The sequence below is a fragment of the Gymnoscopelus microlampas genome, assembly GCF_963454915.1.
Source record: "Gymnoscopelus microlampas genome assembly, chromosome: 9".
Taxonomy (NCBI): Eukaryota; Metazoa; Chordata; class Actinopteri; order Myctophiformes; family Myctophidae; genus Gymnoscopelus; species Gymnoscopelus microlampas.
Window position 1 is genome coordinate 12,060,126 of NC_139946.1, and position 20,954 is coordinate 12,081,079.

Genomic DNA, 20,954 nt, shown 5'->3' on the forward strand with positions numbered 1-20,954 from the left:
ACAATTCTGAATCGCTTAAAAATTACTCCATGTCTGAAATATATTAAAGGATATGCTACGCCAATTAAGCATACACATAAAGAAAACGTGGCACACAGGGCTTTGGGGGGAAATAAACATAAACACACTTCGAGACTCACTATTTAGACTATAGCCTTGGATCAAGACTATCGTAGGTTTATCTTATCAATTTGGACATTTTTTTATATAAAAAAAATCAAAATCGATCAAATACATCTACGATAGTCTCGAGCCAAGGCTATATTCAAACAGTATATTTTGCGTATAAAACAGCTAATTATTAGGTTATATTAGGCATGCATGGGCCTGATCGCAGCCAGCAGTGCGAAGGAAGGGGGGGGGGCACACACTCACACACACACACACACACACACACACACACACACACACACGCACGTTACCTTTGTGCATGCCGGTGTATCGGTCCTTCAGCACTGTCAGCTCGTGGATCTTCCCGAACTGTTCGAACAGGGGCTTCAGGTCTTTCTCCTCCAGGTTCCGCGGTATCTGCCCAATAAACAGCTTGATGGCATCCTGGTCTTTCATGTTGTTGCCGCCGCTCTCCGGATGAATGGAAATGGATTCTGACCCGTTCATGGGCTTGGGGAATGTGATCTGAGGGTACTGGTGCTGATAAGGCGGGATCAGGAGTAAGGGCTGATGCTGTTGTTGGTGGGTCGGTGGTGGCTGCTGCTGGACCCCCGGTCCGGTGAAAACCAGGTTGGAGTGAGTGTGTGGATGCTGCTGCTGCCTTCTTGTTTCAGTCTGAGTGAATCTGGCCATTCTGAGCTGAGAGCAGAGTGGATAATAATGACAACACACACACACACCACGCCACACACACATACACACACTGTAGTGCCGTGAGAGAGCAAGCACTCAGCTGGAAACCAGGCTGACTTTCTTTCTATCTCGACACACACACACACACACACTCACACACACACTCACACTCACACTCACACACAACACACACACGCAGCGTTGCCAGATGTCGCGAGAGAAACAGGCAACCGGGGTCAGTGAAAACAAGCCCAAAAGAAGCGACTATAGCAGGGCCACATGAGCACTTTAAACCTATATGCATCGGCTATTTGAAAATAGCAGATCTACAAGTTCACAATTCAACTCATCGCGTCACAGTGTGCTTGTAGATCTGCTATTTTTTTTTTTAATCTTGAAGAAAATGTGAAAAATGTGGAACATTTGAACAGCTCAAATCTTGTATGGGGGTCCCTGGCATAAAATATTTGCAGATGGGGGGTCTGCAGACAAATACATAGTCATTTGGGGGGTCCTTGACATGAACAAAAATGCCCAAAATAAGCAACTACACTTTAGAAACAAGCCCAAAAAAACAGCAACCCACAACAAACCAATTTTGACAAGCAACTACAGAAAAAGAAGCCCAGAGTCGCTTATAATAAGCGGACATGGCAACCCTCCACACACGCTGTACAGGAGCAGAGGAGGGGGTTGATCGTGCCAGAATAAAGCGTGAAAGAGCAAATATCCGCTGCTCTGGAGCGCCACCCGCAGGCATTTGTGTATAACTGCATCTTGAGAGTTGCCCCTGTCCTTTGCACATGAGGCCTAAACTGTAGGATTTAACATGATGGAAACGGGAGTTTTAGTTTTTTTTTGCTGCGTAGCCTATCAGAAACTCTCAGATATTAGCACAGTTAATCACTAAGCACCTACTGCCCTTCAAAATATAATGTTTTGGCATAGTATTGTTACTTGTATATTTGTCTGTCACTAAATGTTTCTATGAATTGAATACACAGGACCCCAATGGAAACAAGCCATAGTGCTTTCTTGGGTTCAGTCCTTAATAGCATTGTATTTGTATTAAACTGTACTTTCTGTGCTTTTGGGGGGCAAACTGTTAATAAAGTATTCAATCAATCAATCAAAACAAAGCCAACGTGCAGTAACTATGGGAAATAACAATAGGCTCTATGCACAGCAGCCATATTATCACTTCCTTCACAGGTGTTACCAATGATACTAATGAAGGCTCTGTTCCATTTAGTCTAGCACAGTGGTTTCCACACCCCCATAACTCTGAGAGTGTACGAATGGAACCAAATGGACCCGTAAGGGTCCATTTGGTTCCATTTGTACACTCTCAGAGTTACACACCTGCAAGGGGCCATTTGGAAGCCCACGAGGGTCCCTGGACCCCAACTGTAGATATGCACAATATCAGCACCCTGACTCTGTTTGACCAGAATGGAACAGAGCCTTCATTAGTATCATTGGTAACACCTGTGAATGTCTTCATAATATGGCTGCTCAGTGAATAGTGCCTATTGTTTATCTGTTCTTCAGGTAATTGTTTATTCCCAAAAACCTTTTGCCTACACATATACTTTGTAGGGCAGTATCAGCCTGATATCATTAGGCCAAACCCTATGATTTCATTGGAATGATTTGATAGCTAATTATCCACTCCTCCTGTTCAGAGGGGCTCATGGGGGGGATAATAAGAGAGTTCTGACACTAGCGTTGACTCCCATTGTAAGAATGGAATGCGGAAGTTCTCTGGCTACCTCCATGAGATAATTCCAATGTTTGGAATTTATGGAATTAATGTTTGAAAAAAAGGGGGCAGCCCATAGCTGCCTGCTTTGCGGCGAGATCAAAGCGTGACGTTACTCTCTCTTCTACACTCTGGGGGATGGTTGGCATCGAGTGAAAAACCTAAGTAGGCCTACAATTAATAAACACAAATAAGTAGGCTAGCCAAAATATGCTTTAAAAAAACTAAACAACTTAAACTCACCTTGTGATGTTAGAAGTCACTGGTCCATGTGACCCGTCTATCACTGTGTTCATATTGTCTGTACAAGTCGGTCAGGAGATTATTTTTAAAAGTGGCGCGTTTTCTGACTGTCAGGGGAGTTCTCTGGTCCTCAGACCCATAGATAGACCAGCTGGGTAGTGTTGCCAGGTTTTGCGAGAGAAACAAGAAACCACGTATATCAAAAGAAGCGAGCCCTTCGCCCTTTAAACATATACATTGGCTATTTGAAAATAGCAGATCTACAAGCTCACATGTAGATTTGCTTTTTTCGAGAAAATTTGAAAAATGTGGAATATTTTTTTTAAACATTTTAACAACACAAATCTCACTCCCTGGCATAGAATCTTTTCAGATGGGGGTCCGCACACAAATAGATATTTGTTTGGGGGTCCTTCGGACCTTGACTTGAAAATGTTTCAGAAACACTGGTTTAAACAACACTACAAACAAGCCCCAAAAAACTGCAACAACTACCAATATTTACAAGCAACTTTACAGAAAAACAAGCACAAAGTCGCTTATAATAAGCGGACATGGCAACACTACTATCGTGACGTACAACTTACCTTCCATGCACAGGTAGTAGAGTTCTTCCGCCGGGGTAAGTAGTCCTTTCTTGTTTATCACAATAATATATTTTATTTGAAATTTAGATCAGAGCCTTTTATTGGCTCTAGAGATCAATGGTTCTCAAACTGTTAAATGGTCAACTTTGACACTCTATCTATCAGGATTCTATTGGAACTTTGGAAAACTCCTACCGTATTCTTTAATATCAGAATCCTTTAGGAATTCTATTGGAACGTTGGAAAATCCTATAGGATTATTCTTATAGGAATTTCATAATCTGATTCCCCAAGATTCTTTCAATTGGGAAAATGAAACTTATGTTTACTTAATTATGATTAATTACACCAACAGTTTAGCACTGTTAGTCCCTGTGGTGGAAACCACACTATTCATGTTACATTTTGGTTTAACATTTTTGAATACAGATTCATAATCTCCTGCTTTACTCGTACATTTAGTTGTTTCTAGTTGGAAGAACAGTAATCAGTATCCAGGAAGGCTCCCTGCTCCCTCTTCTGGAATTAAATAGGACTCTACTCTGCTGCAGCTGTTGTCATTTGAATGAAATGATGTAGAGCAGTGGTTTTGGGGGTCCCCAGATGAACTAAACTAAACTAAACAGTGAAGTGACAATTTAAGGACCCAGTTAAATACACATCTACATTAACTGGCCATTCAATCATAAATAGCAGTGGTATGGTTCAGCTTACAATTTGGATGCTCACTGGTAATGTATTCAAAGATGTGTAAATACACAAATAGGCTATTGTACATAGTGGGCGTGTTACTCTGCTACTAATCTCTCAAGAACAGATTCTGCTCTGCGTTTGAATCTGTCGGGGGGGTTCGCCATATCGCGTACGCACTGGCCTACAAGTGGGCGTGCCTTCAGATCAGGAAGCAGGCCACGCTTTACCCAATCAAATGTAGTGGGCGGGATTTACGTGTCTGCCGATCCTTCCCCACTAGAAACAAACCGAAACTCATTTAACAATAGCGTCCTTGGAGCAGACAAAACCACGGAAAGATATTCACATTTTAACTTGCTCTTTCATCATAGAAACAAGTGGGCTTATAACCGAAACGATCCATGTTCTCTGAGAGAAGTGGTGTTAGTGTTCCGTGTAGAAATATTGTTAGTGGGAATGAAAACATAGTCGCACCACCGGAAGTGAAAGGCTGAAGGCAGACCAAAACCCCGGTTTCCTTGCGTACGTGTGCTACGTCGACTTCCTCCCAGAGCCAAGTGAGTAGTAAAAAACAGCAGAGGGCGCTATTTTTCCTTTTCATTTGGCGATGGGTTCCCAGATTGCTCTGCTACTTACCTAGATTTCAAATTCATTTATAAATACCTTGATAGTGCAAAGTTTGATGGGTATTCATGTTATATCACTGCTACAGTAGTAAGTGCTCTTGATAATGCATATTTTATTGCAATTGGCAAGGGGTCATTAAATTGCGTCAAGGGGCAAGCTCCACAAAATAATTCATTATGAGTATTTATGAGTGCTTATACTGGTGATTATAATGCATCACAACATTATTATGATGTATTACAACTATGAGAATTATAATACACTATGATCCTGGCCAAAGGAAAAGTGACCAGTAATTATGAAGTATTATGATACTTGACCTTATAAGTCATTATAAAAGGCTATATAATGTGTTGTGATTGCATGATTATATTATAAGTGATTGTTTTAAAACATTATGAGTACTAATAATAAGTGCTTATAACTGTATTATACAGTCTTATAAGAAGATTACAATGCATTTACACATGACCTTATAAGTCATTATAGAATGCTTTATACTGTGTGATGATTATTTGTTATACAGCATAATGAGTATGCATGGGTTCTCATAACTATAATTATAGAGTTATAAGTAAATTATATATTGCATTATAAGTATGTTTATAATGCATCATAGATATGGGCTTCATAGGATATGTTACCACTTAGAAACAAACTGCTCTTGCGCTGAAAATATCTGTTGGCCAAATTTCTAATTACAGCCTCTTTAACAGTGGATTAAATAAAGTGATATACTGTCTGCAACAATAGTCTCGGCCAGAGCTGCAAGGTACTGTAAATCGATACCACTACTACTAGGCTATCTTGGCTGCTGGTACTGTTTTTCTGGAGGAACAACACCATAAGGGGGTCCCCCTTCTAGAACTAGAACTTGCAGACTTCTGCATCAATGCTAGACTAAGACACCAATGATTTGGCAGTGATGTCAAATATATAAGTAAGTGTAAGTGTCATCTTAGTCGAAAGGGATTCAGACACATGGGGTCCTTGATCTAGTTAGCTGGTTCTCAACCTGGGGTCTGGGGACCCCATGTTAATGTTAATATTGAGGATTTTACAGTGTAGATTGGGGTTACTAGAGATTAAAAAAACGTGTCAAATGGAGGTTTGTGGCCTAATGCATATTAAAATAGGGGGCCTTGAAATGGAAACGGTTGAGAATCACTTGTTTAATTCATACTTTGTCGCAGAACACTTTCGCTTTACAAAAGGGACATATTCAAGTTATTTTCAGTTGAAAACATTTTTTTGTCGAGTGACACTGGTGTGTTGTTTGTAACATCACTATGCTATACTTTCTATCTACAAGCCCGATTTATACTTTGTCGCACAACAGCGTTGTGAACCAAAAATATCTGATCTATAAGCTCACAACACGTTGCAGATGCAATGCGTTGTGATTTTATAGATCGGCAGCATAAATTAGGCATTATTATTCTATGCATCAATGACTGAGATGATCTTCTTCACTTGGTTCCGTCGCTCAGGGTTTAATGCTACACAAATTAAAAATCCTCAGTGTTAATTCAACAGAAAGTGCAGAAATTGACACATTTTCACCCTCCTTCAAAAAAGAATTTAGTGGAGACAGAAAATGTGATCAGAATAACACTCCCCGAGAAATCTCAAGTTTGCGAACAGATGTTTGTTGTCATCGGCTGAAAGGAGGGAATAATGTCAAGACTATTGAACAGTACACATGAAATTTCTATCCACAAAAAGGTTCGATAAGCGTAAGGGTTCAGAGGGAGACAGCAGCAAGCAGGGGTTCACATTGACAGGGCTAGTCAATAAAACAGTGGGTGGTAGCTACGCTTGCACAGGGCATTTTTTTTTCTATTGGAAACATGTTCTTTTGAAATGTGAAAGTAATTCTTTCAAACAGCACATCCCACAGTGCCCTGTAAGACACCTTTGGTCTTGTTGCTAAACTGCTGTTCCTTTTCGATCTCTGCATGCTTGGCACAGAGTTTATTTTGGGTTCCTTTCATTGTGTTATAAAGTAACACGTATATCCATCAATCCATCAATCCATATTTACTGAATCTGGCTGGCCATATGTACGGGTGTTGGCAGGGAAAGGAGTCAAAGTGGTCCTGTTTTGACGGATGGCTCAGCATGTAGCATACAGACAAGCATCGTGGTTCTTATTGAACATGAATACAGGGCTGTCACAGGACTGGATCTCTGCTCTGAAGAGGCTGTGAGTGGCTGGCTGGGCTATTTTTAGGAACGTGGTCAACACGGGGGGAAGGAGGACTGAGAACTTCCACTTCATGGTTTTTTATTGACCATTACCATTAGTGTTTCACCATGCTGAATGTGGAGACAAGAAATCAATAAAGGCCACACCATTAGTGTGAACTAAAAAGTTACATACAATTTAGCTGGCTGGCGTTTTATGCCACTGCTTGTTAACCAGTATATATCCAGTGCAAGGGAGGCAGTCAGGCCTGATCTTTTTTAGCCTGGGGAGGCTAGCAGAGCCCAGAGGGAAACACGAGACAGCTAGAGGAGTCATTTAGTATTCTGTGTGCACTCTCAGACAGACGGACACACACATGGACACACGCGCGCGCACACACACGCACACGCACACGCACACGCACACGCACACGCACACGCACACGCACACGCACACGCACACGCACACGCACACACACAGACACACACACACACACGCACACACACACACCTTATCTAACTACCCAAATTCTACACAATCGTGACACGTTCTGTAACTGTATTTTGTACACACTGGACGTACTTGGGAAGGGTTTGAAGTTGAGAATTGTAATAACCGTTCTGTCTGTCTGTCTGTCTGTCTGTCTGTGTCCCTTTTATGCCCATATATGGAGATAAATGGTGCATTTATATGGTAAATGGTGCATTTATGTAGCGCTTTTATCCAAAGAGCTTTACATAGATTGTGCATTACATTCACCCATTCACACACACATTCATACACCGATGGCGGAGGAAACCATGCAAGGCACCAACCTGCTCATCGGGAGCAATTAGGGGTTCAGTGTCTTGCTCAAGGACACTTTGACACTTCAAACTCTGGGGGAGCCCGGGATCGAACTGGGAACCGGCCGCTCTACCCCAGATCTCTGTATCTGTCTGTCTGCATGACTGCATGTGTCCCTTTTATTCCCATAAATGGGTCCATATATGGGCATGCCCATATGGGCATGGCGGTCGGATCGGCGGTTCTGGACAACCAGTTCTCCATATACCTATGCCTACATATGGGCATAGCGGTTGGATCAGCGGTTTTCGTGCAGACTGCACTCCCTCTGCTTTTTGTACACATACTGCAGGCATACACATATTGTATATACAAATGAATACACACAGATGTGATGTAGCTTGCTTTATGCCATCTAGCCAGAGTTGGTGTCAAGTTTTAAGTATGAACAAAGAGCTAGTGTTGATTTCGTCGAAAATGTTCGTCGACTACCTTTTTTCACTAACAAAAAACGATATAAAAACGAATTCAAAACTAAGTTATGACTAAAACTAAGACTAAATATATTGACAATTTCGTCAACAAAAAAAATTTGACTAAAATGTTACTGAGGGACTAGTGGAGAAGAGTCCAGTAGAACTAGAAGTAAAGTCATTTTAAGCTCGGTTGCGCTCAGGTGTTGCGCTCTGAAAATAGCCGATCTACAAGCTCACAACGCGGCGAGCTGCGACGCGTTGTGAGCTTGTAGATCTGCTATTTTCAACGAAGTATACAACAAAGTATAAAATCAGCCATTACGACGCCATCAAGGCACCGCCAAAACACATTATAGTCGACTAAATCAACTGTAGATTTAGTCGACTATAATCTTATGATATTTAGTCTACTAAAACTAGACTAACAGTAAAACATTTCAGATGACTAAAATATGACTAAAACTAAATGAAATGTTATTCAAAAGACTATGACTAAAACTAGATCAAAAGTTGCTGTCAAAATCAACACTGCAAAGAGCTTATATTGTAACTTTGTTGAAGGCAAAATGTGGAATGCGCATTTTGCTGTTAAGAGCAAGGTTCTTCTATGCTCTGTCTGGCACGGAAAGGTTCTGAAACTGTAGTTGCAGTTTAATAAGCGTAAAGTGTTGGAGGTGTCCCTTGATGCCTAATTCACCGTTGCACTCTGTGGTTATGCATTGCAAAGCATGCTCACTCAACTGTAAGGTGTTGTTCAAGAAAATTATGGTGCGATGTGACGATGGCATATCACACTGGAGACATTTTTATGGGCCGCTGGCTTAATAGGCTGATGAGATGTGCTAAGAGCAGTCTGAACTGTGGTGTGGTGTGGTGTGGTGTGTGACGCACCTTTCCTTCCCCGGCTTCAGGTCACACTGACGACCATCTTGGAAGTGGAGAACTCTCAATTATTGTTCAGAACTTTTCAAATGAACAGAACTCTAGCATAGTGGGTCCTTCCATTCCAGTGTTGATTTCGTCGACTAAAACTATGACGAAAAATGTTCGTCGACTACCTTTTTTCACTGACGAAAACTAAATAAAAACTAAACTATGATGACTAAAACTAAGACTAAATATATTGACAATTTTGTCAACAAATAAAAACTAGACTACATTTTTAGTGAGGGACTATAGTGGAGAAGAGATCCAGTAGAACTAAGAAGACAAGTTATTTTATGGTTGGCTGCGCTCGGGTGTTACGCTCTGAAAATAGCAGATTTACAAGCTCACAACGTGTCGAGCTGCGACGCGCTGTGACGCGTTGTGAGCTTGTAGATCGCCTATTTTCAGCATGCAACCAAGTGTAAAATCAGCCATTACGACGTCATCAAGGCACCGCCACAATACATTTTAGTCGACTAAATCAACTGTAGATTTAGTCGACTATAATTTTATGATATTTAGTCGTCTAAAACTAGACGAAAACTAAAACATTTCAGATGACTAAAATATGACTAAAACTAAATGGAATTTTATTCAAAAGACTATGACTAAAACTGAATCAACATTTGCTGTCAAAATCAACACTAGATGATAGATGGATGGACGGTCACAGACGGACGGACAGACATACAGACGGGTGGATGGATTGTGTGATAGATTGGAAGCAGTAACACCTGTGGGATACTTTTCCTCTCCTCAAGGTGAGACCCAGGTCCTTATCTCCTTTTCCTGTGTTTGCTTTAAATTATAAATGCAGGATTTCCCAACCTACAAGATTAACTACCACAATCACAGAAGAAATCTAGCCTTGAGGGCCCTTGAGGCCAAGGCGAAGGGGAAGACAGAAACTGGACCCCCCCCCCCCCCCCCCCCGCCTTCCCAGCAAGGCCATAATTAGGTGAACCACACTAAGCTCCTCACACACACACCAGCCGCTCTCTTCACCAACAACAGGGCTGTTACGATTATGACATTTTACTTGACGATTAATTGTCACATACTGTAAGTCTCTCTCTCTCTCTCTCTCTCTCTCTCTCTCTCTCTCTCTCTCTCTCTCTCTCTCTCTCTCTCTCTCTCTCTCTCTCTCTCTCTCTCTGAGACACTTGAACATCTATGGTTAAGGTGCCCAAGGCTTGGTAGTCTGATTGCGCTGCAACAGGGATGGTTTAAACCAGGGGTTTTCAACTGATTTTGACCCGGGGACCACCATCCTGACTAAGAGCAACCTGGGGACCACCACTATTGTGCGTGGTGGGTCCATCATAGACTCACCCCACACAATAGTGGTGGGGGGTTCATGCACCACATGGAGCTGGAGAAAATAGCTATAATATCTATAGACCCCTTAACAGACGACGTCACACTGATAAGAACCAGTATGCGTGCAACCAGTCTGCGCTAAATGAAACCCATTCTATCAGGTCTCACCAGGACGTGCCACACTAGCCAACACACAAGAGGGGGTTGGGGTGTGCTGAAACTAGCGCACCCCGAAACAACAGGTTGGAAATTGATTGCGTGAAACAATCACCTGCGCATCCAGTCTCAATGTTAGTAAACAATTAATTGGTCTATATAATATCTAATAAAATAAAATAAAATATGATTAATGTTAATTTAATGTTAATTAATGTTTATTTGTCTCTCAGGTCATAGACCTTGCATAGAACGAACTACAAAGAGCCGATCACAGAACAACTTAACGTAAATGACATGACTAGAGCATTGTGTAGATTCCATCATAAATGTCAAGCAATAACAAGAAGAGAAGAGACTTTAACATTTACTTATTTTCAAAAAAAAATACTGAACACAGCATTATTCTACAAATATTAACAATATTCAGAAAAAAATAATGTGAAATGTGCTCCCACTAGGCTTCTAAATATCATGATTATGTATACGTGGATCTATGTTCAGACATTCTTATTTATAGTGGTCTGGTAGTTTTGCCAATATAGGCTACAGGCCACATGGACGTTTTAGCACGTAGTTGGTGTTGCACCTCCCTTGAGGTGAAAAGCTACTGAAAGGAATCTGCTATACCTTCACACCATAAATATAAGGTCTAAATAAATCAGAAATAACCAAGGTGCATGGTTCAGGATTCTGTGAATGAGGAGGAGTTAATACCCTTGAATAAGACTCGCTACACAGGTGATTTACAATTGTATGAATCCAATTATTGTATTACCCTTTAATCTAAGTTTACAACTATTATGAACCTATGAATAATCAGAATGAATGATCAAACCAGCAGGATGATACAGTACCATTTATCTGTACATCAGAGCTCTGCGGTTGCGTTATCTGTCCCTGACACATGTGTGTACCAGTGGCAGGGCGAGACGTCTGCACACCGTTCTCTCTCCCTGCAGAGCATTTTATATTTTTTACACATTATAATGTCAAAAGTTATCAGAAGGAGTCGCTATTGATCCATCGTAGGGGACGGGCTGATGGCCCCCTCCCTCTTGCTGACAGTCTCACAGGCTGTGGTGACCTTGGCTTTCATGCATCGAATCCAGGGCACCTGTGGAACGCATCCTCCCTAAACTGCTATCTTGAGTGCAGAATAGATAACTATGCCTATGAGCATTTTACTGAAACTGGGGAAACAGTACACTAAGTTTTGCTCCAGCAGACATTGACGGCAATTGACATCATCCTAAAGCCCTAACTATTACCAGTTGGCACTACAATAAAAGTATGCAATCGTTTAGACCAAAAAAGACTAACTTTATGAAATCATTTAAGGCACTATATTAACATTACAGCAGGATAGTTTGCCTGCATGTCAGTGAAATACTCCCTTCGAGGGAGTGAGAGAGAGAGAGAGAGAGAGAGAAGGAGAGAGGGCCTGCCTGAGAGGCTACGCTACAGTGATATGATCTCATCTCATGCTGATAAACTCAGTTTTGGAATTAGGGGTGGGACTATATATCAATATTGCGATATATCGCGATACTTTCTCCCGCGATAAATAATCGATATACTGCCGAAAAATATCTATATTATTATTATTTATTTTATTTTTTTCGTTAATGATACGTTGTTTTTCCGAATCTGTATTTGTGTAATGATGATTTTGAACTGTTTGGTGCTATTTTATGTGTTTATCAATTGAATACAAGGACTATCGTGATATATCGTTGGTGAAATTTCACGCAATATATCGTGATATCGCAATATATCGAATATCGTGATATTATTGTTATCAAGGGCCTAATATCGCCACAGATATCGTATCGTGAGATACCCATATCGTCCCACCCCTATTTGGAATATAAGGTCATAGTGACACAGTTATACTAAAACTCATAACACGTTTAGACCTACAAATGATTCAAACTAGGAGCACAGTATGAAAATCTAAGTATTAGTGTATTGCTCAAAGGATCATAATGGCTGAGTTTAACGCAGTTATATGTAATAGCAGGATATAAAATGAGCAACTATAAAATGTCAAAACATCAGATGACCAGGCCGACCAGGCCGTATGTGTAAATCAAAGGTCCTCTATTCTAGATTTATGTATTGGTTCCCTTTTCTACTCTTCTATTCTCCTACATATGGAGTTTTCTAAAGACACATTTATTATAATTCTATAGACTTTAATTCTAACAGCACTATAATTTCCTTCCACTACCGCCACCAAGACCTATACCACCACTCACCAGGGGTGCTAGGTGGGTGGCGATTACCATTCATTTGGGATTTCTTTATAAACAAGACCAGAAGACCTGGTTGTGCCAGACCTAAGCCGGTGTTGTGTGAAGTCGTGTGAAGTCTAATTCTGAAATCTTTGTGTCTTACGTTATATACCAACCGTATTTATACTTGTGACATAATAGTGATGTCACGACTAGTCTGTGCCTATTTATTCATGCATAAGAAACTTAACCACAACCAAACATACCATGTATGGACAAATTGGTGACAAAGGCTCGTGTAGGCCATACCTTTCAGGTCTGGCAGAAAATCACACCCAGTGTGAAGTGAGCGGTGTTATTGCCAGACCCAAGGCCAGGGAATCGGGCTTACATGAGGCTTTGTATCTGTTTTGTCCATACATGGTATGTCACTTTGTCCCCCGGCCCCAGCCAAAAAAAGTCTGTCCCCCTTTCGTCATAGAAGGGACATAGAAGGGACACAAGTCATGCGAAGCCCGGCCATTCAGATTTCAACCACTAGGGGTCTGGCAGTACCAGGTCTCCTGGTTCTAGTTTAGAAACAACAGTGGTCATCACAGTGATGGAAGCTCACTTTTTAAAAAAAAATGATTTTTTTGAAGTGTGTGGTGATATTTCTAGGTTATTATTTCATCATGCGTCTCGCTAGCCAATCAAAGCAAAGGGTCTGAATAGAGTCAGCCAATCACGGTATGGCGAAAAGGGCTTCAATGAAAAAAGTCAACTGCCCCTGGTATGTTGGTGAGTGATTAGCAACACATCAAAGCAAACACCAAATATGACTGGATCTCTCCTTTAATGGGTTAAACAACATGCACTGGTGCTACAAAGATCTGGAGGTTAACTGTCTGGTGCTACCAGGAACAAGACGCTAACAGCACTGATGCTACCAGGAGCAGGAGGCTGGTAAGACTTGTAGGATTAGCAGCTGTGTTTGTAGGATCAATAATTCTGTTGCACAAGTCGTCTTCACAGCAGCTTATTGTGGAATCTTCAGACAGGCTAATATTCATCAACATGTTCAGGAGGGCTTGCACATCTCCGCACATGCTCTTTGTGGCACAGCCGATCCTGGTCTCGTTTTGGACTCCGTTATGTTCCAGCACTGTGAACACGAAAAACCCTATTACTGTCTGTGCTTAATACGTCCACAAACATAAAAAAAATTACAAAAGACTGAGCATTCTTTTCAGCTGAGGAATGTGAAATATGAAATATCATATAAACCGGAGAGGCAGTCTTCTGAACAGTGGCGTGCACAGACATTTTGAGGGGCAGGTGCTCAAGTAAATTATACTTTTTTTTGTTTACTTGGTCTGCTCTTTTTTCCCTCTACACCTATACCTCTTTGCCAAAAATAGCCGATCTACAAGCCCACAACGCCTCGCAGTGCGAGGCGTTGTGGGCTTGTAGATCTGCTATTTCTGGCTAAAGTTCTCCTCAGAAAAGGGATGCTAGGTTTCGAGTGGTTATGGTAAAAAGAAAAATCATATCACATAAAGATTTGGCGGACCCCCCTGTAGTAACTCTGAGGACCCCCTCGGGGTCACGGACCCCCTGTTGAAGACCCCTGCTGTAAACTGAAAAAAAATATATATTATTTTTTCAAAAGGGCACTTCTGGTCAAGAGGGCAAAGGGCAGGTGCTCTAGCACCACCTAGAGTCTATCTGTGCACGTCCCTGCTTCTGAAGCCACAGGCTTCTCATTACCTGAGATGCAGCGGTCCTGATCCCCTACACACCTTAAAGTCGTCTGTGTGTCGCCGCAGTTCTGTGGATTTGTGCAAGTGTAGCACGTCCTACCGTTCTCAACAAAGCTGACGTAATTATCTGTAAGGTTTACATGTTGATGTAATTATAAAATAATTCATAATTACACCATGTACAACATAACAAACATTTTCAACATGGCTGACAACCCAAAGGACACAACAGCTACACAAACCTTCCACCAATACATTTAATTTAAACAAAAGTAAGAAATATTAGGATAACAAAATGGTGTAATTGCGCTCCATCACAATGCTCCATATAATATACATATTTTAGTAGTTTAATGACCAGGCACCAGTGGTGTTATACTTATAATTTGAACCGCAACTCAAATTGAACAACAGATCGACCGTCACACACACACACACACACACACACACACACACACACACACACACACACACACACACACACACACACACACACACACACACACACACACACACACACACACACACACACACACACACACACACACACACACACACACACACACACACACACACACACACACTTCAGTCTGCCTGCACTCTGAAACAACTTGAACTTGATCTGGGGTAGCCAATGTTCTCCCAGATCACAGAGTGGGAAATGATCAGGCACCAGTAAGGATATGTACAGGTAAGAGTAGATAGAGGGAATGCAGAGACAGAACAAGACATGTTGATCTGGGCAGAGTTTTCTTTTAAAAGAAAAAATCAGTATGTTTTAGTTTTTCCCATCAAGTATGAAGAATGAACGAACATCCAAACCAAGATTGTTGTGCCGTATCATTTAGAAAACAAGGAAACATGCATGTACAGAACTTATTCTCTTTCATACTGTACATTGGTTAATCTATTTTAATGTAGTTCAGAAGACACCACAGATGGTATAGGCATTTGCCATCTGTATAGTTAAAAACGGGGTGCCGTGATTTTCAGTGACCCCCCCCCCCCCCCCCCCCCCCCCCCCAAACATAATCATCAGGTATTATGGTTATACTAGGAGGGAGAATTATGTTTTTATGTGGACACGCCTCCAGTTCATATCCTGGTTCTCACCTTAGCACCTCCTCCACCACCTTAGCACCACCCACCTGTCCTAGTCCCTCCTCCTCCTCATGCCCACACCTGTTGTGTTATGATAATGGGTATAATTTTACTGTGTCATTAAAGCGCTGTTTTTCTATTGGCAAGTTTGACCCTCAAGGTATCAGCCTCCAGGAAGAAACTCAAAATAGTCAGAGAAGGAATAAAACACCATAAAAAACACCACCAGGGGGCTTAATGAAGTTCTATCAACCTCATAGACACATGAAAACCGAAAAAGTGCAAAACCATGGCACCACCTCTTTAAAATTGTATAGGTACTTACCATCTGTATAGTTAACATTGCAGAGGTCAGTGGAACAGCACCTGATGTTGTCATAAAAGTGCTGGTTTCCAAAGTACACAGTGCCACTAACGCACTGATCAGCTGGCAAACAATTCTTCATATTATAGCTCACACCACTGGGGTACGGTTCCACTGAAAACAAACAAAATGTTAGATTCAACCAAATAATGTCTTTATTAGATCATACTAGAAGATCTGCTCAAGAGAACTTAACCGACTAAAACCAGGAAAGCATCTGCGTCATTTTAGATTTTAACTAACCATTATTTCATACTTTGGATATTCAAAAATAGGAGATCTACAAGCTCACAGCTAGAGCTTGTAGATCTGCTATTTTCTAAATATCTTGACATTTGTGGAAGAGTATATACATATTTTTAAAGCAAACATTTTTAACTCAAATCTTTGCTTATGAGGGTTCCTGCAACAAAATAAGATAGTAACAGAGATAAGGGGGTCAGCAGCAATGTTGGGGGGTCCTTGACTTGAACAAGTTTGAGAACCACTGACAAAGCTGTTAGGATTTACAAGACATTTTGTAGAATCGGCCTCAGGTCTTAATGGGTAATAAAGGTGACTTTCTAATCTATGACAGAGTTGTATCTTACAAGATAAAAAGGCACAGACAATTAGTCTATACCTCTAACACGTACTGGTAGTTGTCGTGGCTACCAATGCAGCGCAATGGTGAGATCCAGGACAGATGATTTCTTTTCCTAGTTCATGAGCGGAGCAGCGTTCTTCAGGTGCTCCGTCCCCACATGCATAACATTTCAGGGCATAGGCTGTATATGGCAACAGGCAGAACATATCACACAGGTTACATAGGCTGTATAAGGCAACAGGCAGAACATATCACACAGGTTACATAGGCTGCAAGGCAACAGGCAGACACAGGCAGAACATATCAGACAGGTTACATATGTAAATATGCATTAGTTATGGACAAGTGGACAAGTTTGTAGGTGTTGTATGTGCCGATTTGTGCGAGGTTGGGAAAAGTAGTAGCAAAAAGTGTTTGGAAGAAATGCAAAAAGGCGGGAAAATCTTGCCAGGCGGAAATGGCCGTGGCCTAGAGTATATGAAGAGTTGCGTCATGAGCCAAGAACTCCACAGAAAAAAATATTTTGTTTGTAGAACCTACAGTTTAAGGGTTATAAGTCAAAAGGTGAAGCGGCCTGTTGTACCGCCATGAGGCCAAACAGGTGCCTACTGGGAGTGTGTGTGTCATGCCGATCGGACTAACATGTTTCCTTAGATTAGCTGTTCACAGATGCACTAACTGACTGACATACGAACGGACAGGAGCGAAAACATATACTGTATAGTCTCGAGCCTTCGGCTGACCTGCCTGGCAGACAGCTAATATAAAGGTGACACATGTTCAATGATCAATGATTGTTTGACCTACATACGGTCATGATTCAAAATAGCCTCGCGTAGCCAGACTATATCACTGCGTGGATATGAGTCTGGTGCTTCCATGAGGAGGAAGTCAACATTCAGCATAACACCGGACAGTTAGTTTGATGTTGAACGGTTGAAGACAGAGACAGAAATGTGGGTGGAAAAAAAGATAGCCTAAATACACACACACACACGAGAGACTTACCTTTTGGGAATAGCGTGACCCCAATGATCAGAATGAACAAATGCATGATGTTCTGGACAGAGAGTTGTGAACTGAAAGACCCGGTAAAGTTACAGCTGTTAATACATCTGACTACAATACCCAAACATATTATACATTTTTAACAAAAAAGCAGCATTACATTTCCCAGCCTAAACATATCTGCAATATTTCCCATACATTCTGACTATTATGGTCAAGCTTTGCACTAAAATAAACAACTTCAAGCTTCAGCACATTTTATTAAGATAAATAAAACTCATTATAAATTAAATGAAAGAGATAAAGACATCAACACTCACATCAACACTCCACTGGCAAGCAGGCAGACTAGAATGGTAGGGTCAGCTGTGTCCCTTATGCCAATTCCTAGGTTTATTCCCCAATACTGCTAGATGACTGGAATTGAATAACGGATTTGGGGCACGGCACTTCGCCTTAACAGTAAACTTCGCTCACAACGTTCTTTCCCCTCCCCTCCCCTCACTCCCCCTAGCCAATCACATAAAGCACCGCTCCCCTGATATAATTTCCTTTGTTACATAACCCCACCTCTGTGTGTGTGTGTGTGTGTGTGTGTGTGTGTGTGTGTGTGTGTGTGTGTGTGTGTGTGTGTGTGTGTGTGTGTGTGTGTGTGTGTGTGTGTGTGTGTGTGTGTGTGTGTGTGTGTGTTTTTGATCTGGGTTCCTTCCTGTGGTGGTAGGCTGTTTTTCAGCATTTTTGCTACTATATGCGACGTGCAGGGCTAGCCTGGGACCAGACGAATCTGCCAGTCCAAAAATAAATTGCCCTCTGCGATTTGGGTCTGGCACCGCTCCGTTGTGAATCCATTTCCTGCTCCAGAAGTCTGGGGTGACCAATCAGGGCCCAGTATTCAAATATGGGAGAATGTGATTGGTAGTTGGTTGTAGGTCTAACCAATTGCGTCCAGAGCCATTGTTTTGATCCCACCCCCTTGGATTAAAAAAAACGTCCTCATAGAAGCACCAGACTCATATCCACACAGTGATATAGTCTGGCTACGCGAGGCTATAGTGCATTAACCTTTTGTGGTGGTCAGTTCAAATTGGCCTCATGGTGGCGCTATAACAGGTCACTTCACGTTTTAGCCTTTGAACTGTAGATCATACGATCACATTTTCTTTTCCCTGGATTCCTTGCATGACACAACTCCCCTAATAGGCCTTGCCCATTAGTGCCTGATAACATAATTATGTTCATATCAGTATCATAAATATTTATTACTAGCCCAAAAAACTAAAACACTGGTTGCTAGACATTAAGTCTTGGCAACCTTTAACTTTCAGCAAGAGAACAGCAATAACTGATACATACTGAATGACAGAGCAAACACACACACACACACACACACACACACACACACACACACACACACACACACACACACACACACACACACACACACACACACACACACACACACACACACACACACACACACACACACACACACACACACACACACACACACTTGTGTGTTGGCCTCAGAAGGCAAAGAGACAAAGATGTGAAAGTTGGTTAAGACGTTGCAGAGATCTAAGGATACAAATGTAAGCTCAGAGGATACACAATTTTAGAACTGAAATAAGATTAATAAATAAATAAACCAATAATAAAGCAGGAATATAAATTGTACTGCCTTACAGATAGAAGTGAAAACTTTCAACAGTGTTTAAGTTAGTGATGTACATGTATTTTGTTACCGCAATTTATAAATTAATGCTTATTTAATCACTCTACCTCATTTTAGAATCTAAAATGAGGGCTAGTGTGGGAGAAAAGCAGAGGTTCCCTACCTAATCCCCAACTTTTACCTTTACTTGTATAGCTTTTAGCCTTTTAACTAGTTTTTCCTAATGAAGTTGTTTTTATTTTATTGCTGTTTTGTAAAGAGACTTCGAATACTCAGAAAAGCGCTATATAAGGTGTTCACTATTAGACCACTATTAGAAATTAGGCTATTTTCAGCATGCAACCAAGTGTAAAATCAGGCATTACGACGCCATCAAAGCACCACCAAAATACATTTTAGTCGACTAAATCAACTGTAGATTTAGTCGACTATAATCTGATGATATTTAGTCGTCTAAAACTAGACAAAATCTAAAACATTTCAGGAGACTAAAATATGACTAAAGCTAAATGGAATTTTATTCAAAGGACTATGACTAAAACTGAATCAAAATATGCTGTCAAAATCAACACTGGACGGACAGACATACAGACGGGTGGATGGATTGCTGAACCTGAACAGTGTGATAGATTGGAAGCGGTAACACCTGTGGGATAATACATTTCCTCAAGGAGACCCAGGTCCTTTTCATGTGTTTGCCTTAAATTATAAATGCAGGATTTCCCAACCTACAAGATGAACTACCACAATCACAGAACAAATCTAGAGGCCAAGGCGAAGGGGAAGACAGAGACTGGGTCCCCCCCCCCCAGCAAGGCCATAAGAGGTGAACCACCACACTAAGCTATCCTCCTCACACACCCACCAGCCGCTCTCTTCACCAACAACAGGGCTGTCACGATTATGACATTTTACTTGACGCCTGATTGTCACATAAATAATTGCGATCGACGATTTAATCGCGTTGTTGTCGTTGGAACATACTGTATGAATAAAAATGGGCTTTTAAGCTTTGAAGTAGGCTATGTGACAGGGCAGATATGACAAAATAACTTAAAGAGGTGGTGCCATGGTTTTGCACTTTTTCTGTTCTGTCTTCTCTGACTATTTTGAGTTTCTTCCTGGAGGCTGAAACCTTGAGGGTCAAACGTGCCAATAGAAAAATAGCACTTTAATGACACAGTAAAATGAAGCCCTCCCCCTCATTATCATAACACAACAGGTGTGGGCATGAGAAGGAGGAGGGACTAGGACAGGTGGGTGGTGCTAAGGTGAGAACCAGGTATACTTAATGAACTGGTGGCGTGTCCACATAAAAACATAATTTTAACACTTTCTGTACACTTTTATAGTATAACCTTGATACCTGATGATTATGTTTTAGGGGGGGGGAAATCACTGAAAATCACGGCACCCCGTCTTTAAAGAAATTGACTGACAGATTTAATAACTTTATACTTAAAAGTAACTAAAAAGAAACATTAATAGTGGAAATAGCCGATCTACAAGCTCACAATGCGCTGCATCGCGACGCGCTGTGAGCTTGTAGATCTGCTATTTCCACTGTTTTTTAAAAATGATTGAAAAAGATTGAAAATACATGATTATGACGATTATTCAAAAATAATTGCAATTTGGCGATTATGTAATAATTGTGACGGGCCTATCCAACAAA

At 41.2% G+C, this 20,954-nt stretch overlaps 2 protein-coding genes across 2 annotated transcripts in view; both read right to left on the reverse strand.

Moving 5' to 3' along the window:
- The window catches only part of celf5a (cugbp, Elav-like family member 5a), a gene marked incomplete at both ends in the record, with an annotated part of 364,109 nt that extends 363,305 nt beyond the window's left edge, over window positions 1-804 (reverse strand). Inside the window, one exon of the mRNA XM_084066484.1 lies at window positions 423-804. Coding sequence (XP_083922610.1) covers window positions 423-804 — 382 coding nt within the window. The remainder of the gene's footprint in view (window positions 1-422) is intronic.
- A 12,895-nt stretch (window positions 805-13,699) lies between these two features.
- Window positions 13,700-17,664, reverse strand: LOC311051396 (urokinase plasminogen activator surface receptor-like; the record flags this gene model as incomplete). The annotated part of the gene is made up of 5 exons (XM_084065958.1): window positions 17,608-17,664; window positions 16,649-16,780; window positions 15,975-16,127; window positions 14,556-14,675; window positions 13,700-13,950 (listed from the first exon to the last, which is right to left on the reverse strand). Exons 1-5 carry the CDS (start codon window positions 17,651-17,653, stop codon window positions 13,700-13,702), a joined length of 702 nt encoding a protein of 233 aa, XP_083922084.1. The 5' UTR covers window positions 17,654-17,664.
- Between the last annotated feature and the right edge of the window lie 3,290 nt (window positions 17,665-20,954).